The sequence below is a fragment of the Diabrotica virgifera genome, chromosome 7 (genome assembly GCF_917563875.1).
Source record: "Diabrotica virgifera virgifera chromosome 7, PGI_DIABVI_V3a".
Taxonomy (NCBI): Eukaryota; Metazoa; Arthropoda; class Insecta; order Coleoptera; family Chrysomelidae; genus Diabrotica; species Diabrotica virgifera.
Window position 1 is genome coordinate 171,503,385 of NC_065449.1, and position 25,996 is coordinate 171,529,380.

The 25,996-nt window shown below is 32.6% G+C and overlaps 1 protein-coding gene across 1 annotated transcript in view; it reads right to left on the reverse strand.

The window, feature by feature from the left end:
• The window catches only part of LOC114329412 (uncharacterized), a 241,311-nt gene that overhangs the window by 208,343 nt on the left and 6,972 nt on the right, over positions 1 to 25,996 (reverse strand). Inside the window, exon 2 of the mRNA XM_028278501.2 lies at positions 16,665 to 16,847. Coding sequence (XP_028134302.1) covers positions 16,665 to 16,847 — 183 coding nt within the window. The remainder of the gene's footprint in view (positions 1 to 16,664; positions 16,848 to 25,996) is intronic.

A 25,996-nucleotide genomic window follows, 5' to 3' on the forward strand; every position in this document is an offset into this window, starting at 1 on the left:
ATGTCCCAAGTACTTATAAGATGCAGTGTGTTCAATATTCATTCCATCAACAACAATATTACGATTTAGCACCAGATTAGTCATTATTTGCGTCGTGTTGATATTAATCTTTAGTCCGACCTCTAAGGAAGCGTGATATAACTTGTTCAACATTATTATTGCATTATCTACACGATCGGCTATAAGGACGATGTCATCTGCGAATCTCAAATGACTGAGCTTCTCTCCATTTATATTGGTACCATATTCGTTCAGATCTGCCTTCTTAAAAGTGTGTTCTAAAAGGGTTGTGAACAGCTTTGGTGAGATGGTGTCTCCTTGCCGTACTCCTCGCTGCATACAGAATTTATTAGTTTGTTGATCAGAGAGTCTTAGGCTAGCCGTTGCATTGTGGTAGATATATTTTATTATGTTAGTGTAGCGATGGTCTATTCAGCATTCTGTCAATGCTTTTAACATTTTCTGCTGGTTTATGGATCGAACGCTTTCTCGTAGTCCACGAATATCAGTGCCAATGGTTTGTTGTATTTCGCCGACTTCTCTATCAAGTTTTTTATTACCAGTAAGTGGTCGTTAGTGCTATATCCGGATCTAAATCCAGCTTGTTCTCTAGGCTGATAGAAGTCTAACTTAGCCTCCAGTCTTTTTTTGATAATTTTTGTGAAAAGTTTATATATGTGTGATAGCAGACTGATAGGACGGTAGTGTTTTAGATCTGTTATGCGACCTTTCTTGTGCAATAAAACAATGACTGCATTGTTCCATTGAGAAGCGGTTTTTCCTTCGTAAATGCATTCGGTGAAAAGTTTGGCCAAAAACCTGGATAATTTTATTTCCAGCTTGTTTGATTGCCTCGATCACTACTCCGTCATCGCCACGGGAATTATTATTTTTCATTTCTGTAAGTGTCTTTTTAACTTCGTATGGTGTTACTTCTGGCATTAATTCTGATCCCTGGTTTGTTTGTACTTGAACTTTTAAACTTTTGTTTTCTTGAATTATTTGAGTTATTTCTCTTGTATTGTTTTCTCTTATGTCTTTTCGGATTGATCGCTGGATATCTTTATTTAATTTCTTCAGTGTTGTGTAGTTGGAGTCGTATTTTTCCGTCAGTTGTCTTCTTTTACTTATTAACTTTTTGGTATTTTGGCTTAATTTTTCTTTATGGGTCACGACCGTCGGGCAGCACTCCTTTCGGTTTCTTTTAGTGCCTTCGTGATGAGATTATTTGCTAGTTCGATGCCTTCTATTTCGTTTTCTAAGTCTTGTATACGTCTGATTAGTATATCCTCATAGAGGTCGTTGTCTTCTGGGGGAATCCATTTCTTCTTTCGTGTTTTGAAGATCATCTTTGTTTTTTCCAAGTTGAAATTTAATTGTATCCTTGCTCGGATTAATCTGTGGTCGCTTCCTATCGAAAATTTGTTAAGTACTTCAACATCTTTAATTATTTCTTTTCTATTCGTTATGATAAAATCTATCTCATTTTTGACATTACATAATTAACTTTAAATCAATATAAAATGAAGTGACGTTTAATATACAAATGAAACTAAATGTAAAACAATGTATTTACTTAACAAAAACAACAAGAAAGTAGTTGAATTTATAATAAATGATAATAGCAAGCCGTCTTCTTTAAGAGGCTACATCAGCGCATAATCAATTCTTTTTCTCGAAATTCTGCGAATTTTCAACAGTGCGTCGCTGTACGACAGTGACTGTGACACTATACTATCAAAAACTAAGGCACAATATTGTAATCAAAAATAATTATTATACTCATAGGCGCGCTAAATGTTGCCAAGTCAGTCAAGTTCGATTTTTTGTTATTAGGGAAGTGCATTTAGATTTTCACTTCGGAAAAAATCAAACAAGATAGAACTTTTTGTAATTTCATTAAGAAATGTTTAATAAACAACATATCAAAAAGTTCTACTCTAGAAGTGGGTGCTTCATGTTTTATTAAACAAATGAACTACGAAGTTTGATGTTTTTTTTTAAATAACTCCGAATATAAATTTTAGAACAAAACTGACTTGACCATTGAAAAATTCAGAAAATTTTACAAAAAAACCTTATATAAAGAATTTTCTAAAATTAAATCTGTATCTTCTATAATTTTTTATTTATAACGCTAAAGTCACCCTTCTCACAAACATTGGCGCACTGTAAACTAGCGTACGGCGAAGTGCACGGTTGAGTTATTATAATGTAATTCTTTAACTAATGGATCAAATGAAATTTTACAAATTGAACCTAAAAGAAGAATAATTAAGCTATCTTATGGTTATAATAAAAAGAAATAAAATATATGGGCATAAGTACGGTGGGGGCGGAAAGTGAGCCTTACATGAATTTTGTTTAAAAATGATTTAAAAATGTGTAAGTAATACAATTTTACTTATAGAACTCTCAAATTTGTACAACTTACCTTTCAAGCATCGTACTAAATGATGTTTTATTCAAAAAAAAATCTCAAAAATTTAATTCAAATGATATGACGTCTTAAAAAATGTAATTTTTGAAATCTTTGTAGTTTTATAGAATTACCACCATTTTAAGACGGTATTACTCAAGTTTGAACAGATCTATTACAGTTTTATAAGTGTTTTTTTTAAAGCTTAGGATGTAATATTTAAAATGCACTAAACTATTTTACTTTAGAAATAAAATAGACTATTTCTTTTTGAGAAAATTAAGAAAGATAACAAAAATGTAATACAAAAACCGAAAATTACCAGCTAAAAAAATGTTTATATAAAGTGATCAAAACTTTTTTCTGGAAAACTTACCTAAACTACATTTAATAATAAACTTCAACAATAATAAATGTTCAGCAAAAAAATTTTTTTAGCTCTTATGCAGTATGTCTGCGTAACTTGGAACCTATTGATAACTTTTTTATTATCAGTTTTACGAAAAAAAGTTTTTCTTTATAAAATACTCTGCATCGCATATAATCTAAGATGCAATAATCAAATATCAAATTTAATGAATTTTATACGAGGTATGTCAAAAAATATGAATTTCACTCAAGAGTAAAGTATCGTTAAATTTCACAATATCGAAAATTGTTATAACCCTTTCACCCCCAGCTACTAATTTTTTTGAGGTCAATAATCCCAGCGATTTTAAGTTTGGACAAACGGCATAAGTTTCCATGCTTATATACCAACGGCCGTACGTTGTACGTCATAGGAACGAACCTACACTGAAAAATGTATTAACTTATACAAAAAAAGATATTTTCTATTAAAAAGCATGATACCGTTGAGTGAAAAGTATAAAGAGACGCAACCAAATGTACTAATTTGTGCCAAATTTTTCTCACGGATAGATGGCACCTGTACAGGATTCTCCAGGATTTCCCACACTTTTTACTTATTTGGATTAGAGATTCAGTGGCGTATTGTTTTATAATAGTATGATACAATTGATTCAAAAGATGGCATAACCCAGACATCCAAAGTGAAAGTTATCCTCCAACACCAAATTGTTCTATATGGTCCATATAATTTTCAGGAAAAAGTCACACCATTTTGAGCATCGGGTTTGGGGGGGGGGGAGAAATTCGTAGTTTTTTACGTTTTTCGTCAATATTTCTATAACTATGCAGTTTAGCATGAACAACCTTCTATACAAAAATGTTCCACATTAAATTTGAAATAAAAAAGGCTCTATGCATAATCCTTCTAAAATGAACAGTTCCAAAGTTACGGAGGTAGTATGGTATAATTATTGGTCCAAAAAGAGGCCAAACCCAGACATCCAAAGTAAAATTTTTCGTCCAACACCAAATTGTTCTATATGGTCCACATATTGTTCAGTAAAAAGTTACACCATTTTGAGCGTCCGGTTTAGGGGGGAGGGGAAGATGGGGGAGAAGTCGGTAAATTAGTAGTTTTTTTACGTTTTCGTCAATATTTCTAAAACTACGCTTTAGCGTAAACAATGTTCTATACAAAAATGTTCTACATAAATTTTAAAACAAAAAAGATCCTATGCATAATTGTTATAAAATCAACGGTTCCAGAGTTACGGAGGGTGAAAAGTGGAGGTTTTCGATACTTTTTATATTTTTTTGGCAATTGATGATGATTTTAGGTGGTGAAGTTGACGTTTCTTCAAGGGCTTATCACCATCGGCCACTGAAATAGCAAATTTTATTTACAACACAAAATCGTGTTAAAGAAAATTCCTTTCATCAGTAATAATATTATAAATTGCCCAAAAAATATAAAAAGTATCGAAAACGTCCACTTTTCACCCTCCGTAACTCTGGAAACCCTGATTTTATAAAAATTATGAATAGGACCTTTTTTGTTTTATATTTTATGTAGAACATTTTTATATAGAACATTGTATACGCTAAAGCATAATTTTAGAAATATTGACGAAAAACGTAAAAAACTACTAATTTACCGACTTCTCCCCATCTCACCCCAAACCGGACGCTCAAAATGATGTAACTTTTTACTGAACAATATCAGGGGTGTAAAAATAACACAGAAAGGGAAATACAGTTTTTTTATTGATATGATACATAATTTATACTTTTGTGATACATAATTTATTCTATTTGACATTTACAAAACATGATTATAATTATTAAAACAGTTTGGCATGCACAAGGCAGGTTTAGTAGGGCACAAATTGCAAAAGTATCTAGTATCGCGTCGTAGTCTATTTGAAAAACACCTAACGCATCTTCGTTGCGGACGCTGACGACGAGCAGTAGGTAGAAATGTCGAAGGAGTATGAACGACACTAACGACAGGTCCGTCTGGAACTACAATATGTTGTCTTCGACGTCGTCTACAGAGTGGCTCATTTGCGTCCAATCTTTCAATCTCTTCTGAACGCCCTTCCACGAAATACACGATCACAAAATTTAAATAGGTCAATAATGACATATTTCTGCCGCTTAATTCTTTGTAAACATAATGTGAATTTAATACTGCACGTTGAAGGAAATGTAATCCTAATTTCTTAAACCAGGTGTAAGATTTTCGGCAGCAATTATAAGAATGAAGTAATTGATCTATTTTATCGACCCCTCGCATGCAGTGAGTGTATTGTTGAATTGCTGCGGGTTTCATGAAAAATTCTCGTTGCCCACCTGCAACATATCTCTCTCTTTCCGTAAGTTCTGCAGTGAACTCTGTCGATAAAACATAAACATCCCTTGTGTCAAAATATTTTAAAATAAGTATATTATTTTTTCTTGAAAATGCTGATTGGTGTCTATTGAGTAGAGAATTTTTTAGAATATGTGGAACCCTCGGTGGAACCCCTCTATCTGAACGTATTGTACCAGTAAGTAGCGTTTCTCTTTCTAATAAATATTCAGCAAGTCGAGTGCTACTGTACCAATTATCTGTATAGAAAGAATAACCCAAGTTCAGCAAATTTCTACCAAGATGAACTACAATTCTTTCTGAAAGTGATAATCTAGCATTAGCAATATCGTCAGGAAGAGCAAACTGCTGCTGACCTTGACCAGTATAAATTTCAAAGCTGTACATGTATCCATCTGAGGAACAAAGGCTAAAAACTTTTACTCCGAATCTGGACCGCTTTGATTTAATATATTGCCGAAAATGTAAACGGCCTTTGTACAACATCAATTATTCGTCGACTACAACATTCTTCTTTGGTTGGTAGTTATGTTGAAATAGTCTTTCTAAACGTTCTAGAAATGGTCTAATACGGCATAATCTATCATTTGCTTGTAGGTTATTTGGATCAGCAAATCGTAAAAATTTTAAAATTGATAAAAATCGGTTTCGACTGAGACCTTTCTCTCGAAACCACGGAGTATTTAGATTAGCGCGCGTACTCCAATACATTGATATCTGCGCTTTTTTATTCAAACCCATATTTAGGATATATCCAAAAAAAAATTTTTCATTTCTTCTACTGTTACATCGCGCCATTGTAGTCCATGAATTTTAAAATTGACTTCCGGATGATTTGCAAAATATAATTGTGCTTTAGAATTTGTGCATTGTACAATAAAATGAAACAAGTCAACTGGTAAAAAGGCATCTACACACCTTGTAAAAGATACATCTTCGTCAGGAAACACATCTGGATTTGGATCTGGAATCCCAAGGAATTCTGGCACATTATCAGGTCGAATATCTCCAAATGGATCACCTATCATATTCCACGCAGGTGGATTGTTACCAACAGATGAAGCATCACTATTGTCTGATAAAAACTCATCATCACTACTATCAAAATATTCACTTTCAGTGCCGGACGTAATATTGTCGAACAAAAAATCGGGGTCTGAATCACTGTCACTCATGATGAGAAATAGATTTCGAGATAATATAAAATAATTTCAAAGAAGACTGCACTTAAACTTCGTAAAGAAGTAGCCTATCAGCAGAGACACATAAACTTTCCTCCGGATTATTAATTTAATCCTCAAGAAACTGTGTACCTGCAAAATATACATTCTTATCTGGAACTAATTCAGTGTTTACCTGTTGGAAAGTTTATTTACTTTTATTCAAATTTTGGGTAAATATACCTGAAATCTAATGACACAGTATTTATCAATCATAAAATAGGTTTTCCCAAAATGTACTTACTAATTCTGGTTAACTATTACTAAATATAACGGTCTCTTCTACCTGTCTAATCTTTGGACAAAATTGTTTGTTTGAAAAGGGGTCGACCCACGATATACTAAACTGTGACTGAACTAAATAATTCAAGACAGATACTAATTTTCAATATTTATTTACAGTGGAACCCCGATAAGTCGGCCTCCGATAACCCGGAAGTCCGGCTAACCTGGATCGACTTTCATCAGATAAAATAAAAATGTTTTCACTTTGACTGAGTTTTTTTACCAAGAAATAAACAATAATGTATACAACTGTACGTAATTTAGATGTACTGGGCATAAGTATTTCATTTTTTTGGCAATTATAATTAAGTTTATCTGTAAGAGTACCGTATTTTATTAATTTTTACCATATTCTCCGGCTAACCCGGATTTTCAATAACCCGGATCGGCCGCGGTCCCGATTAATCCGACTTATCGAGGTTCCACAGTATTTATTTATTTATTTTGAAACGTTTTTTTCAGTGTAAGCAAAAAATCCAAATAAAAACAGTTCAAACGTAATAAAATAAATTTGACGTACGTCGTACGTCCTGAAGTATAGTAAGTGGACGTACGTCGTACGTCCACTAGTGCTGAAAGGGTTAAGAAAAGTTGTTTGGAATTAAAAAATTTGTTTTAGTGTTCAATTACATCCTTCTAATTAAAATATTGTGAATAATAAAGGCACTTAACTCTTAAGAAAAATTCATATTTTTACATACCTCGTATAAAATTAAAAAAGTTTAATATCTGATGGTTGTATCTTAGATTTTAGACCAGGGAGAGCATTTTATGAAGAATAACTTTTTTTCGTAAAAGTAATAATAAAATAGTTATCGTAATTGTAACAAAATGATGATGAGTATCCGTAATTTGAGAAAAAATTGAAAAAAATTATTCGATTAGAATAATGTAATTGTATATTTAAACATAGTTTTTAATTTCAAACAACTTTTCATAATAGCATTTTTTGATATTCTGAAATATAAAGGTACTTTCCTCTTTAACGAAATTCATATTTTTGACATAACTGTTATAAAATTAATCAAATTTGATATCTGATAGTTGCATTTTAGATTTTTGACTATCCAGAGCATTTTATGAAGAATAACTTTTTTTCGTAAAATTGATAATAAAAAAGTTTTCCATGTAGTTCCTAGCTACGCAGACATACTGTAGATATCGGAGCTTCTGTATAAGAATTTTCAAATTGCAATGCCATATTCGGATTCAGTATAATCAAAAACAAAATAGAAACATATTTGATCAAAGTAAAATTTTTAATTTAACGATATTTTTAAAATTATAATTACAAAACAATTGTTATTGTTTAAACAATTAATAAACAATTAGCGGCCAAATCCGCGAGTAGAACTTTTTACTTTAACATGTATATAAACTAACAAAAAAAGTTTTAGAAAAATATAAGCTTGTTTGAATTTTTCCGAAACCATGCATGTTTTCGTTCTAATTGCACTCCCCTATATTCGCGGTGTGCAAGTACTTGGAAGGGAATTGAGAAACGATCGTGCGCGAATAGCGGAGAAATATTGCAACTTTCTTAAATAATTCATATTGTCAATTGAAATTGTCAAATTGACGTACATTTCATATCTACTGTCATTGAAGAGGAAAAATTATATGTTGCTCCACAATATTGATATGATATGCAATTATTATATAAAGGTAAATTTAATTAAGTGTATTTTGCTTGCAGTACTACATTTTAAAACTAATTTTATTTACTACATACAATTGTTTACGTTTTAATAACATAACCTGAATCTTATTTTTTCTTATTATTTTTTTGGACTATGGCCTTGACAATTATCCAGTAACCAGGATTAATATAATTGGCCAATATAACTAAAAGTGCGAATAAAGTTGCAGAGCGTAGAAATAGGTGTCGCTTTGCCGAACTTGCACGGTCCCAATAGATAATCGATTTTTAGTAATTCCAATGTGACACAAAATCTATAGACCCGGACGCATCTGTAAAAATATTAGTACATTTGGACGTTGAGAGGTGACTCAAATTTTGTTGCAGAAATTGCTTGAAAATAATTTAAGTAATATTTGAGTTATCCTCCCTCTCAAAAAGGTCCGGAACATTGTTTAAATAATCAAAATGTCAAAAAATGAAGGAGAAATTCGATTTTTTTCTTCGTTTTTTGATTATAACTTTAAAAGTATTCATTTCTGAGAAAAGTTGTACTCACATAAAAGTTGCGTAATTAAATTTCCTACAACATAGAATTGGTTAAAAATTTAAAAAAGAGTCACCCTTGTTGCAAAATAGCAATAATTTCGAAAAAATCATACAAAAACAAGTATTCGCATTTTACGTTTTTCAACCATTTATACTACACTGAAGACCTTCATGTTTCACCCAGAAAAACTTTATGATACAGTAAAACAATGTTGTAAATTTCATTAAGATCGGTTTAACAGATTTTGCAAAATAAATTTTGCAATCCAGCTTTCGCAAAAAAAATTCATTTTTTCAAAATGTTACAGGACCGAATATAGGGCAGATAGCAAGTTGAAATTTTTTTTGCTTATAGAAGTGTACTGTACATTTCATTTGCAATTTCCAAAACTAAAATCGATTAACTACCACGGCGTTAGGAATTTTTTTAAATAAACATTAATTATTGTGCTACGCGCAGGACAGCGGATAGTTTGCTCTGATTAAACATTCCAATGACCTTTGATAATGATTAATTACATTTTAATTTTTATTACATTTCGATATAAATAAATAAGTTTATTGCAAAATAAAAACACATACTCTATCCTTTGAAATAACACTTTTTTTAGCAAAAACTTTCTTTGTTCATATATTTTAACTTAGAGAATAAAAGTTTATTATTTTTAAACATATGCAATTGTTTAAACAATATTTCACAAACAATAATAAAATTAGTTTGATTTTTGTGGAATTAAAATATTAAAATACAACAAAATATAGAGTAAGAAAATAATATATTAGATAAAGATTGGAAGAAATTTTGGTGGAAATCAACTTGTGTGAATCGAATACCGCTGTCCTGCGCCTAGCACCAAAAATTATTGTTTATTTAAAAAATTTCCTGACGCCGTGGTAATTAATTGATGTTAATTTTGAAAATTTCAAATGAAAGGTGCAGTACACTTCTATAAACAAAAAAAATTCAACTTGCTATCGGATTTATTTTCAGTCCTGCAACATTTAAAAAAAAATGATTTTTTTTTGCGAAAGCTGGTTTTCAAAATTTATTTTGCAAAATCTATTAAACCGATCTTAATGAAATTTGCAGTGTTGCTTTACTATGTCATAAAGTTTTTCTGGGTAAAATATGAAGGTCCTTAGTGTAGCATAAATGGTTGAAAAACGTTAAATGCGAATACTTGTTTTTGTATGGGTTTTTTCGCAATTATTGCTATTTTGCAACAAGGGTGACTATTTTTTAGTTTTTTAACTAATTCTATATTGTACTAAATTTCATTTCACAACTTTTATGTCAGTACAACTTTTCTCAAAAATGAAGAGTTTTAAAGTTATAATCAAAAAACCAATAAAATAATCGAATTTTTCCTTTATGGTTTGACATTTTGATTATTTAAACAATGTTCCGGACCATTTTGAGTGGGAGGATAACTCAAATATTATTATTTGAGTTATTTTCAAGCAATTTCTGCAAAAAAATTTGAGTCACCTCTCAACGTCCATCTCAAAACAGATGCGCCCTGGACTACTAGGAATGTGATATAAAAGTTTATTCGAAGAAAGTGTATTTTTTTGTTCTTAATGGCGGTACATACTGGTTTTTTTAATATTTTATTTAATTATAGAGTAATTTCCACACACTAATATATTTACCAAATTGGGCTTTGTACCGCCATTCTTTAGTATATTACGAATATGTGTGCCAAATATCTCAACAAAATATTTAAACTTAAAGCTGCAATCTGGGAACGCGTTTTCCGCGCGCCGATTTTGCCTCGTAATATAATTAACAGGGTTGTTTAGTTTTAAACATTTTGTTTTAAACAACTGTTTTAAACATTTAAAATAAACAAGCGTTTTTTTCATTGTCTTGATTAAAATAATAAATAAGTAGGAAAATATTCTCAAATACATTATAAAAACTTACTCAACATACATATATTATTTATTTATTAATAACCGGAACTTAACAAAAATTGGAAAACTTAAAACATTTTGCATACAAGAGTTAATAAATCCCACCTCCGCAAAAAGTTGTAGAGAAAAAATTGTTCAACGTTGCATCAGATAAGTACAATTTTAATAACGTTTATGTATATATAGAAAAATCAAACAATCAGGATATTGGCCGTTTACATCCACTTACTGTTGCGGACATCTTGCATAAAAAATTGAACATTCCTAATATTATTGAAATAAAAGCCATTGGAAAAAACAGAATTAAAGTTTTGTTAAGGTCAATCGTAGATGCAAATAATTTGGTTAAAAATATAAAATTAAAAGACCAAAACAGTAGCATATGTCCCTAACCATTTACTAGAAATTAGAGGCCTAATAAGAGATATTGATACTCAATACGATGAAAAGTATTTGTTAGATAATAGTAAATCTCCCTCCCCCATAATAGCCTTTAAAAGAACTTACAGAAAAGTTGACACCGATGGAAAAACTAACTATGTACCCAAAAGGACAATGATAGTCACCTTCGAAGGAAATATTCTTCCTAGCTACATTTCAATATATAGTGTATTTTTTCCTGTTGAAACCTACATTGGCAGAGTAACACAGTGTTACAATTGCTTAAGATTTGGACATATTTCCAAGCAGTGTCGCAGTCCACAAGCACATTGCATAAAATGTGGAAAAATCAAAAATGAAGATCATACATGTCAAGATAATGATGTTCAATGCGTGATACACAACATTGTGATAGTAAAGATCATGTTTCCATATCCAAGAAGTGTCCAAAATACGAACATCAAAAGAAGATAAAGAACGTGATGATTGAGCAAAAAATTTCCTTTATCGAGGCAAAAAATTACTGTGAATCGTCCTTCTCGGGATTGTTTATTCAGAATAGATATTCCACACTAGACAATATCGAAGACAGTTTTCCTCCCCTCCCAACATCTTCAAAAAAATCATCCCCTTCTACTACCACACATAAAAATCAAAACATTTCAAATAATACATCCCAATCCCAACCCTCCTCAAGCCACTATAATATAGCTAAAAAACGAAAAATATCACCAAACCAATCACAAAACAATTCACCCATGTTCCCTTTTAATTTTGGGCCCTCCAAACCCCTTCCTGCTAATTTAAAACCCCCAATTTGTCAAAACAAATCAGATCAGAGAGTATTGGAAACACTCATTTCCAATTATATTTTAATTTGATTACAAATATTCAAACTGTAGATGATATAAAAACTATGAGTCAAGATAGTATTTACCATGGTATAAAAACGATTTTAGAGGATATCACTCATAAATAACATGTTCCCAGAACTTAAATCATTAAAAATTTTGCAATGGAACGGTAGATCCGTTGTTTGGAATAAAAATAGTTTAATTCATTTTTTAATAAGTGAAAATATTGATATTGTATTATTAAGTGAAACCTGGTTCAAACCAAATCAAAATTATACATTTAAAGGTTATAATGTAATTCGCCAAGATAGATATGACGGGTATGCAGGTGTTGCAATTTTAATTAAAACAACGCCGTGAAATAAATATTAGAAACAATTTTAATGAGGGAATTTTAGTTTGCGGTGCTATCGTTAAATGTAACACAATAGAATTAAGTTTTTTATCTATATATAGACCTCCAAATATTAGTACATCCAAAAACGATTGGATAAATATCTTCTCACAAATCAAATCACCTTTTTTAATTGGCGGAGATATGAATGCTCATCACTCACTATGGGGCTCACTGCGTAATGATCCAGTTGGTAACCAATTTGTTAGCAGTATCGAAGACCTAGATCTTGTAATTTTGAATAATGGAGAACCTACATATCTTCCTAGATATGGTACTCAAAAATCTATGATTGACATTTCACTCTGCACAGCTAATATAGCCAGTAAATTTACTTGGTCAGTTTTATCTGACACCTTAGGCTCGAATCATTTTGCTATAACTATGAATTTTTCAATAACCAACACCTCACAAGAAATAATTTATCCAAAAAGCAAATGGAATATCAAGAAAGCCAATTGGTACCTGTATACATCCTTAATTGAAAACATGTTTTCCAACTACAATAACTCTTTCAATACTTATCAAAATTATAGTTTTCTAATAGATTGCATTAATGATGCTGCAATTAGATCTATTCCTTTATACAAAATTTTTAAATCTAAAAATCGATCGCCTCCACCATGGTGGGACCCAGAATGCGATCTGATAATCAATGACAGAAAAGAAGCATTAGCATTGTATAAACGTTCACCTAGCCTTGATAATTATCTAAATTGTCAGAAAGTTACTGCTCATACTAAAAAGCAGTTGAAACAAAAAGCCAAAGCTAGTTGGATTAAATGGTGTTCTAATTTAAGCAAAAATACCTCCTCTAAGGAGATATGGTCACAGGCCAACAAAATGAATCGAAAAGCATCTATTAGTATAAAACCCTTCAATGATAATCTATTAGACGACTTTTTTAATAAAGTATGTCCTCCTTTTGTTCAAAATTCACCTACACGATCTACACAAAGTAATCATTCAAATAATCACTTCCTGTTAAAACCATTTACTGAAACTTAATTAGATTTTGTCCTTAAAAACCGCATAAATACTTCACCTGGTATCGATCATATAAAATACCCCATGTTAACCAACCTACCAGATGTTGCTAAAAAACTTCTTTTAAATGTCTTCAATGATATCATCCAAAAGAATATAGTTATCGATTCTTTCAAAAACATCTTAGTTGTTCCTATCCTTAAACCCGGAAAAGACCCAAACATCGTAAGTTCATATAGACCAATATCCTTACTGTCTTGTATTTTTAAAACTTTAGAAAGGCTTATAAAATTTAGATTAGATTGGTGGTTACAAAAAGAGAATTTACTTCCAGTAAACCAGTTTGGTTACAAAAGAGGTTTTGGAACTTTAGACGCTTTAACTTGTTGTAGATGTACAGAATAACTTAACTAAAAATAACTACTTAGCACCACTATTCTTAGATATTGAAGGAGCATATGACTCAGTTTGTTTATCAACCTTAAAACATAAAATGGTAAATTTTTTTCACATGCCAATTGCTTTCGTTAACACAATAATTGGTTTCTATACAGATAGGGTAATTTACATCAGAGATCATAATAACAAACTAATAGGACCTCGACATAATTATTACGGTATACCACAAGGCTCAGTATTATCACCAATTTTATTTAATCTGTACACCTCTGACATACATAAGATGCAAATAAACAAGATCCCATTCAAAATCATACAATATGCAGACGACTTTTGTGTCTATATGGAAAGCAAGAAATATGAAAACGGTATGCAAAACCTAAGTATAGTTTGTACTTCCCTCTTTCCATGGTTCTTAGAGAACGGCCTAAATTTATCAATTAACAAATCAGCAATATCTGTCTTTACAAGACACAATCTTCCTATAAACCAAGATGTATTACTTAGTGATTACCAAGATGTATTACTCTTTTACATTTAAAAATAATGTCAAATATCTGGGACTCATTCTGGACAAAAAACTAACTTGGAAACCACACATACAATATATGCTGGATAGATGTAGCAAAGGTATTCATTTCTTTAGAATCACAACTAGAGTGTGGTGGGGCTGCGATGTTGAAACATCTTTATTGTTATAGAGCTTATATACGATCCATTATAGATTATGGTGCTACTCTCTACGGTTCTGATTCCAAAAACCTTTAAGAAAAATTGACGTTTTCCAAAATTCTGCCTTGAGAATCTGTTTAGGTGCTATGAGATCTACTCCTATACAACCAATACATGTTGAGGCTTCTGAGCCTCCTTTAGAGATTAGATGAAATTTACTAAGCGAAAAATGGGTACTTAAAGCACACACTACAAATTTCGAATTATTTTCCAGTATATGTCATCTTAACGAATCAGATCTTACTCACAAGTATTGGATTAAAAAACCATCTCCGCCTTTATGTACTGCATTACAGAACAATCCTATTTTTTCAAAGAAATTAAACACAGTAGACAAAAACTTAGACTCCTTTGCTCTCTTCCATAAAACTGATGTAATAATACCCACATACAACGAAAACAACATAATCAGCAACAATATCTTGAAATCTATTTTGAACTGCTACAGTGATGCAACAGTTATATACACAGATGCATCTAAATCAAGAGAAGGGTCTGGCTGTGCTTATTTTTTACCCTCAGGAGGTTTCGAATTCAAGTACAAACTTCCCAATGAGTTTTCAATTTTCTCTGCGGAATCATTGGCCATACTCGAAGCGTTGAAATATATTAAAAACGCTTATACTAAAAAAACGTTAATTCTTTCAGATTGCCTATCAGTTTTACAGAATATCAAAAATACTTTTTTGCCCAAAATATTTAGTAATCCTTACATATTTTTAATAAAGGATATGTTAAAGCAGTTAGAAGACTCTGGCTTCAATATAAAATTTATTTGGGTTAAGGCACATATTGGACTCAAAGATAATGAGTATGTAGACTACTTAGCTAAATCCAGTATAACATCAGGCACTTTATTGTCATATTCTTTATGTGTATCAGATATTATTACTATTTTTAAAAGAAACCAACTATCGATATGGAAAGATCAATGGAATTTTTATTGCTTAACAAACCCCACAAGATACACCACTTTACAACCAGTGATTCCACAAAGTACCTGGTTTAACAGTTTTAAAGCTCCACGTAAATATATAACAACTATAAATCGACTACGTTTTGGGCATGCTTGCTATCCAAGTCATTTATATAAAATAAATGTGACTGAAGACGATAATTGCAAACATTGCGGAAAGCAGGGTGATCTTGATCATATCTTTTTTGAATGTACTAAGTTTCAACAGCATTCAAACTCTCTCTATAAAAATTTAAGTAAACTTGATATGCATGCACCATTCAATATACAGTCTTTGCTGGCTACAGGCTCACAACAAATATACAATATCATTATAGATTTCTTGTCAGATACACGCACGGTCCTATAAGATTTGTACGCGGGCATGATATTTTTTATGATTTAAGTGCAGATTTGCATCTTTTTTTTTGTCATAAATGTTTTATCACTTTATCAGAGTTCCATTATTGTTTCTGTTTAATTTTGTATTAGGGATAGGATTGTATATTGTTTATTGCAACTGGCTGAATGACTAATGTCTATGCCATTAAATAAAAAAAAAATGCTTAAAACACGAAATCTATCAACTTTTGAGAAAAGTGACAGATCGTTATTTTCGGGGGAAAAAAAGGTAATGTTTTGAATTTGTTAAAAAAAATGTTATAAGAATTTCTGCTCAAAAATTTCGCCCAGCACCCTTCTGATTTGTTTATAGGGGTATTTTTAACAAGCATCTGCAAAGAAACCGAATCAGACCAGACACAGGTAGCATTCAATCCGGACCCCGGAAGTGTCATAGGTTTTCGTAACGGACCCTCGCGGAACATAATTGGTAACCCCTGAATTCTAGCATTTATAAAATACTGAAATTAAAACCCAACTATAGCCTCAGGTTTTCTTATCATTTTGTATTTTGATTAAATCGCTTGTGTTGGATAATAAAAAAGTTAGGTACTTTAACAACTACTAGCCATTTCTTAATCAATACTTGGTAGGTTTTAAGAGGTAGTTATTGCGCATTTTTTGACATACAATTAAGAATTTTATATTCACCATTGGCGTGCATCCGGGTCATATTTTAAACTTAAAATTTAACACATAAACACAATCCGAAATAAACATGTTTTCTGTACAAACCAAAAAATTCTCTAACTGTAAGTAAATTTCTGTGGGCACAACATAACAATATTTTGATGATGAGAAAAACTTACCGCCATAGTTGAAGGTATATCTGAGTTGATAGTAGAGCTCATAATAAAAAATGGTTCTTTATGCTCAATGAAAGTATTGCAGGTCCTACATATTCTGTCAGGCATGTTTTTATTTGGAATCAGAGCTTTTGAATTCTGAGTAAAGACTGTATCGTTTATTGTCATGCCACCATCTGATGTAGCCTAAAAAGTGTTTAATGATATTAAATTGACTATTTTACTAGACTATTTTTAACTGATAAAATGTCATAGCAACGCCACGTTTCCTACTGACAAAACTCCTTCCTGCCCGTGATTTCTCAGCCACAAAATTATGACAGATCCGTCATGAAGCTGTCTGGTAATTCTATTGTTGTTAGTTTGACAAATGTCATTGAGGCGTAATCAATTTTGGACAGATATAATGAATCCAGGCGAAAAATCAAGATTTGGATGGCAGACAGGTGAAGAAATCAAAAAATTGGTTTCGGAAAATATCCCATTGAACACGCAGAGGTCCAGAAGCTCTATTTGGACCCAATTTTAGGAGTTCCTACGGGTGAGAAATTTTACGCTTGAAAGATGTACCACTATAACGGAACTGGCAAAAATTCTCGAGGATTATGTCTTTAACATGAAAAAAGGCTATGGCGAAGGCTGCAAAGAGTCGTCTGTAAAGTCAATGTGGTACAGCAAAAATGGTACAAGAAAAATAATTTACGGAGTATGGCATAAAAATCGACCCTTTCACAGATATATCTTTCAAATGTGCAAGATTGGCCATAGATACCAAGCGAAGGCAGCTTCAAAGTGTTAAAAAAAAAAGAAAACTTAGTTCAAAAGCATTATCCACCGAAGAACTATTAAAAATCATCCAAAGCTACGACGTGGAAACCCCCGATGGAACACAAAAAAGCGTTTTCAACTTTTGAGCAATGAGCTCAACAAGCTCATTTGGAGAGGCAATGTGACTGTAAACTAAAAGATTCACTCTTTCCAGAAGGAATTTGATGTTATGGGAGAATTTACGGGCCAAATTGAATATACTTAACAGCATTTTTTCAAAAACAAATCAAGGCGGTTCGAAAAGTTTGGCAAGCAGCAAATGGCTGGTAAGAAATTCATCAAACGAAAATTTATGCTGTTAGATTATTTTTGAAATTAATGAAAAAAAGGGAACCAAAGATTTTATCAGACAGATTCTTTCTTACCATTCATTCCAACTGGAAGGATGATCTTGGTTCAACACTGTCCACTTGGAATCAACACCGTATCTAAGTGGACAAAAATGTCAGCTGAAAAAATTGGAATAGACATAAAAAACATAAAATAACAAACCATTCTCATCGATCTTCAGCTGTGTCAGCCTTGTTCAAGCAAGGTGTTTCTGAACAGGAGAGTTAATTAAATTAATGGGTCACTCAAATGCAAGCTCTCTAAAACCATACCTGCAGCTGGATTCCAGTCACCCCCAGAAGTTGATTGAAAATCTCAGAACAACAAATGAAGCTGAACCTTCGAGTTCCCAAATGCTACAGGTCAATAATGCACAAAATCATGCTTTGGTAGAAAAGAATGGGCAAACTACTATAGCTTATAATAATAATAACTATGAGTAAAGTGATCTATAGAGTACAAATATAAAACGATCTTTCACAAGCCTCTGAAACATATGCAGTGTTACAACAGAAAGACGTGTTGGCATGTCTTCTCTTTAACCCCTTAATGTACACATTAATTTTGAAGATTTGGTCAAAAAATGATTGAATTTTTTAAAGTGAAAATGTTGTGTTTATATGTAAATAAATTGAAAAAAAAATTATGTTCAGTGACGTAGAAACTTCACTTTACCTAGGGTTAAGAGGTGTTATTAAATTATATTTTCTTACTTAACCCTACAAAGATAGTCTGCATAAAATTGACGCATTCATTTTCAAAGTATTGCCCTCCTCTTTCTAAATATCGTGACTCCGTCGCTTAGCGTTTAGGACATCTAAGTCATTGCTAGGAGCTTCCAGGAGACGTTGCTGTTGCTAAGGTAAGTGTCACTCATTTTGAAATATAATGATAATACTATATGCATGATTAACTTTTTTCGTGACCTAAGATTTTGTTTTATACAATAATTATATTATATTTATGTAACTTTATGTTCATATTATTATATGTAATATATGTTTATTATTTATGTTATAATACAAAATGTCTTAATATTATAGTAAAAAATAAGTCTTGTGGTGGAAGCAAGAATGTTCCGAAATTTTGTGAATTTATAATAGAAGTTTAGCTTTTGATTTTTTTAAATAAATAAATATAATATAAACAAATTATTTCTATTATTTATTATTTGCATATGTGTGTAAATACATAATAATTATACAGGGTGTTTCATTAATAATTGTCCATATAGTAACTGGAGAAACCTTAGCACAAAATACGAAGATTTAACCTAAAACAATTAAATAAAATGTGGTTCCTTACTGAGTTACAGGGTGTTTTATCTAAAAATTTAAAAACTATTTTTGCTCACCATTTCAACTCTATTCAACGTATCCTTTTCATACTTGGCAGAAAGTGCGACTACTATTCACCCTACTAAATTATAATAATCAAACGTTTATAGCTGCTACCAGAGGCGTACGACAGGGGCTAGTGAATGGTTGACCCTTCTCAAATTCTACGCCACTGGAGAAATTACTATTTTAGTGCCATTTTAAGATTCTCCAATACTTTCTACGTACATAATATGCTCTTCATTGGTAACGATAAAGTCATTCGTTTTCGAGATATTTGAAGTTAAATATGAAACGGCACAGTTATTTTGATTAATTTACGATAAGATTAATATGTTTAAAATTTAAAAATTATTTGTACCCAGTACTTTAAAACCATTTGGCGTATCCTTACTTGGCAGAAAATGTAGGTACTGTACACCCTACTAAATTAAGATAAACAAACGTCTCTAGCTACTTCCAGAGGCGTACGACAGGGGATAGTGGCTGGTTGACCCTTCCCAAATTCTACGCCACTGACGAAATTGCTATTTTAGTGTAATTTTTTGATTTTCCAACACTTTTTATGTAAATAATATACTTTTCATTCGTAACGATAAAATGATTAGTTTTCGAGATATTTGAAATTAAAAATGAAGCGACACAATTCATTAATCAAAATAACCGTGTCGTTTCAGTTTTAACTTCAAATATCTCGAAAATTAATGACTTTATCGTTACGAATGAAGGGTATATTATTTTCATAGAAAGTATTGGAGAATCCAAAAATTTAACTAAAATAGCAATTCCGCTAGTGGCGTAGAATTTAGAAAGGGTCAACCATTCACTTTTCCCCGTCGTACGCCTCTGGTAATAGCCAGAAACGTTTGTTTAACATAATTTAGTAGTTTGTACAATACCTATACTTCCTGCCAAGTATGAAAAGAATACGTCAAATAGTTTTAAAATTCTGAGCAAAAATAGTTTTCAAATTTTTAGATAAAACACCCTATAACTCAGTAAGGAATCACATTTTATTTAAGTGTTTTAGGTTAAATCTTCGTATTTTGTGCTAAGGTTTCTCCAGTTACTATATGGACAATTATTAATGAAACACCCTGTAAGTATAATGAATATTGAATGTAGCAAACTCCTATATAACGCATGCAACCCCTGTATTATGCATTTCTCCGTTCCAAACCTCGGTTTAGCATAGTTGAGTATAGATAGTGGCCACTCACAGACATGTCCAGACATGAAAATAATCGGACCCACTTCCCGCCCCCTTCCCTACAACCATCAGTCAGTCAGTGCAGCATTGACACTGTGTTAACATTGTGATCAATACCTAGTGTACTCCTAGAGTACACTAGGTACAATATCTGTACTGTTCTGATTTAGGAACCCCTTTTTAACGAATATTGGCCGCATTTAACCTGTTATAACGAACCCTGTTATTGAAAAATTCCCAATATAACAAATTTTTTTCCGAACCCTTCAGATTCGTTATACCGAGGTTCTACTGTAAAAGCTTTAAATAAAAACACCAGTTAGGAGGCTCAAGGTTTAAACCAAGGTTTAAACCAAGGTTTTAAGCATTGTTGATTTAAACCTGCCAACCCTGTCGCAAGTGCTTAACAATTTAAGGATTAAAATTTAATGGTCGCTCATGTCCCAGTCAAGTGAACATCAAACAAAGTTAAAAATGGACTCTTCTACCACACCAATTATGCAACTTTCACAGTTCATCACACCCGCTAGTCAACATGGAATGCTACAATCAGGTATTTAGACACCTCAATTATTACAATATCAGCAACCTCAGATTATTAACGAACAACACTCAGTACAAGTTAACGAATGTCGCACCTACCTATCCAAATATTACTCCACAACTTCATTGTAATACCTCAACATTCCTACCTTCAACATCCACACAACAGCCAGTACAAAACACTCCTGAATGGCAAACCGTACAAAATAGTAAAAAACGAAGTCTCAGAAGACCTGAACTAATAAATGCCAAAAACAAACAAAAATCAAAGACTACTGGCTGCAGAAACCAATCGAAACCAACAACCGATTCAGCGAGCTGTCAGAAGAGTGAAAAGTGTCTGGTGAAAACAACGAATGACAAACCGAAACCTCCACCTATAACAATTTACAATTTAGAAGCTATAGATCGGTTACATGAGTTGATTCAAACTGTAACTAAAAATTACACAGTTAAAACCATTGGCCAAGAAACCACCAAAGTTCAGGTTCTTGAGGCAGAACATTTCAATGCACTAATCAGCGAACTGGATAAAAAAAACACCCAATATCATACCTTCAGACCAAAAAATGAGAAAACCTTCAGATTTGTGATGAGAGGACTTCATCAAGAAACAAATACTGAAACTATCAAACAGTCATTGCACAACCTTGGCCATGAGGCAACAAATATCCACAATATAAAACATAAAATTACAAAAATGGCCTTGCCTATGTTCTACATTGATATTAAGCCCAATGAAAATAACAAGGAGGTATATAATATTATGAACCTCAGAAACAATATCATTAAATGCGAACCTCCATACACCAAGAGAATAATACCTCAATGTACTAGATGCCAAGCTTTTGGTCTCACCAAAGCTTACTGCAGGAAGATTTTCAAATGTGTCAAATATGCAGGACAACATGAAACAAAAGATTTTTCTCGCAAAACAAGAGATGAACACGTAAAATGCGCCAACTGCGGAGGGAATCAACCTGTGAATTACAGAGGCTGCAACATGCACAAACAATTACAGCAACAATTGTATCCTGCACTACGAGAGAAAAGCAACGCCTCACCACAAAATCAACACACAGCTAACAGATATATAATTGATGGATTCGACCGTTACTTGATGGAAGTTCATTTTATCTCACAATAAAACACTGAAAACTTTTGTTTTCTATACTTCCACAAAATTTATTATTTACAACTATGTGACTACAGCTGTTTCGGCAGAGTGCCTTTCTCAAGTGATATAATTTACAATGTGTTTGCCTTTTTAAGTCTCTAACTGAAGAGGTTGAGGAGTGGGGAGCTGTTTGTCTCGAGTTGGTCATTCAGAATGACCAACAGATATAATTCTGAATGACCAACTCGAGAAAAACAGCTCCCCACTCCTCAACCTCTTCAGTTAGAGACTTAAAAAGGCAAACACATTGTAAATTATATCACTTGAGAAAGGCACTCTGCCGAAACAGCTGTAGTCACATAGTTGTAAATAATAAATTTTGTGGAAGTATAGAAAACAAAAGTTTTCAGTGTTTTATTGTGAGATAACAGATATATACAACCTGGAATGACATATCCCTAAGTAACAAATAACCAAGTACAAATCAGTCAATAATACCAGAAAATATCCAGCCTGTCTAAACTAGAGGAGACGTTAACCAAACTAATGGAGCAAATGGGGACAATGTTCACGGTTATTAGACTTTATTACGGTTGTCTTGTCCGACGGTGGTGGGGAGACTTATATTTTTGACTTTACGTCACAAGAGTTTACATTCCCATATTTTTAAATTATTTTCGTGTGTTATTGTGTATATATGTGTATTATTTGTGTTATTATGAAATAATAAGACAAATAGTACACATTTTATCTTATACCGGGTGGTGAATCGTAAAAAGGGCCATAGGAAACTCAATGTAAAATTCTGAATTGTTGAATTCCTGCTTCCCTAATTAGTCTACATCAAAAGTCATGAGAGAATACTTGTAGAGAATTAAAATCTGTATTAAAATCAAAAGTTAAAATTGTTCTACGATTTAAATGCATTCCAAAATTTTGAAAAATATGATACATTTGCCACAATAGGTATGCCTGTAAAAGTAAGGCCACACGTTACTATTTAACTGACAGTGCTCACACCATTGACTGAATAAAAAAATCTTTATTATTAATCCTTTCTCCGCAACTGAGGGTATCTTATCAACTGTATACAGTCGGAAAAATGAAAGAATACCCATGAACGAACATATAAAACACGCTGTATTTTCCTGTCACCGTGTCACAAAGAAAATTGCCCAGCGCAAAGTACATGTAATAATTATTATTACATGTACTTGCGCTGGCCAATTTTTTGTGTGACATGGTGAAAGGAAAATACAGCGTGTTTTATATGTTCGTTCATGGGTATTGTTTCATTTTTCCTACTGTATTGTTTTTAAACAATAGATGATAAAATAAAAATATTGACAGTTCAAAAATGTGAACATTATTGCATTGTGTGTGGCCTAAGTTTGGGCTGAAAACTAATAGGTCTGGATCCCGCGTATGAAAAAAAAGTTGAATAATAGCAAGCTGAAAATTTGTTATTAGCTTAACCCATTTAGCGCCAAAGGTGCGAAAACGCACCATTCTTTTGTAGAATTTTTTTTTGACAATTCGTTAATTTTTTTTATATCTTTGTATTTTTTAAGCAACCAGAAGATATAAATGTAACTAACTTTATTTTTGTTTAATTTCCAAACTCATGTTTTCATCACAAAAATATTTTCTAAATGTCCGACATTTTCAATCCTTCGACACAACTTTATTTTTACTGTAGTAATTTTATTGGCATAACACTTTTGTGGTCAAATAAATTAAAACATTATTTTTTTTTAACCTATTTGTACCTCAATTGTTATAAAAATACAAAAACAAATTTCGGAGACATCAAATCTTGTGTTTGAAAATAATGGTTCGATAACGAACCATTGGCGGAAGTCGACATATAATCCTGTCTGATCAGGAATAAGTTCAAGGTGATGCACAGGCAGTAATTTGTTGGGATATTTCTTTATTATGTGTAAAAACACGTATCCACTATGCTTGCGCTCCGAGCTCCTACAACTGCTCCACATAGTGGACACGTTTGGCGCTCCCGGACTGTGCAATTGTGCGCACTCTGTCTCGGCGCTCCAATCTGTGGCGGTTTATATGTAAGGGAGCTCATACCGTATCGATTGGAGCAGTTGCAGGGAGCGCGGAGCGCAAGAAGTTCGTGAACATAGTGGATGGTTGGCGCTCTCGGACCATGCAACAGTGTGCGCTCCGCCTCAATGGTCCAATAGGTGGCGGTTTATATGTAGAGGAGCGGATGCATGTAGATGGGAGCAGTTGGAGGGACCGCGGAGCGCAAGAGGTTTGTAAACATAGTGAATGGTAGGCACTCCCGGGCCGTGCAACAGTGCGCGCTCCGCCTCGGCGTTCCAATTGGTGTCGGTTTATATGTAGAGGAGCGCATACCGTATCGATTAGAGCAGTTGCAGGGAGCGCGGAGTGCAAGAGGTTCGTGAACATAGTGGATGGTTGGCGCTTCTGGACCGTACAACAGTGCGCCAACGACCGTGCGACAGTGCCTCGGTGGTCCAATATTACGAACGTAGTGGATACGTACCTTTAGAAAGACGGGTATTCTGGTATTCAGTTTTGTTATAATCTAGGGTGGGGGAGGGGGAGGGGCTACATAAGGGAGGTTGTGTAGTGTTGTAGACAAGATGTCGATTTGTCGAATTTATGCAACTGGCACAGTGCAAGATACAGGATTGGAAAGTGTAAACTGGAAATATCTAAAATAATTTCTAAAAAAGATAGAGGGCCGTTCGATTTCGTTTTTGAGAAAGAAGCTGAAGAAGGTGTAGGCAATGTTCTAACCATACTATTTTTGTTTATCAAAACTTCCAGGTCCATTTACACTCTAAATGTTTTGAGACTTTTCACAAAAAATAAAATTGTGTATTTCAATTTTTATATCTCATTTCCGCCAAAGGTTCGAAAACGAACCATTTTGTTGTTGTGACACCTGCCATTATCAAAGTGTAAAAAAATTTTTTTACGAATGTTTAAGTTTATTTTACTCTAGTTAATCAAATATATTACATATTATTGCAGTATTTCTTTGCTTGGCGGTTAATGGGTTAAGGGTGTCTAATCGAACAAACTTTGATATATGGGAACACTGGAATAGGGGAAGTTTTAATTGTGGAACAGGTTAAAAATTTGGAACGGTCAGACCACGAAAACGGCACATGTATTTTGTCCGACAGAACAGACTTAAACTCTCTGAACAGAGATTAAACTCTCATGCAAAAATCAGACTGCTATTTATCACCAAATGGGCGTTTTAATGAGTGGAACATGTAGAATATGTCAAATGACAGGAATTATGACAGGTGATAAATAGCAGTCTGATTTTTGCATGAGAGTTTAATCTCTATTCGGAGAGTTTAGGTCTATTCTGTCGGACAAAATAAATGTGCCGTTTTCGTGGTCTGACCGTTTCAAATTTTTAACCTGTTTCACAACTAAAACTGCCCCTGTTCCAGTGTTCCCATATATCAAAGTTTATCCGACTAGGCACCGTTAAGCTATTAACAAATTTTCAGCTTGCTATTAATCAACTTTTTTTTCATACGCAGGATCCAGACCTATAAAATGTATTACATTTTTACAAAATTTTGGAATATGTTTAACGTAGACCAATTTTAACAGTTATTTCCAATACAGATTTCAATCCTCTTCAAATAGTTTCTAATGTCTTTTGATGTAAAATAATTATTAGGGAAGCTGGAATTCAACAGTTCAGAATTTTACATTGAGTTAATGCAAAACTTTGACGCATGTCAAAATTCTCAATGTGTTTTAATTGTATTCATTTTTTTCGAATCCTGAGAAAACTAATAAATATTTTTGAAAAATTTAAACTCAGAATGAAAGACTACATTATCACCGAGGGCTGAAAGTCCCTGAAAACTTCTATAATGTTTATTTTAATAAGTTACATGGCTGAAAATAAAAGAGAAGTGTGATATTTAATTTCAAATATTTCATTCAA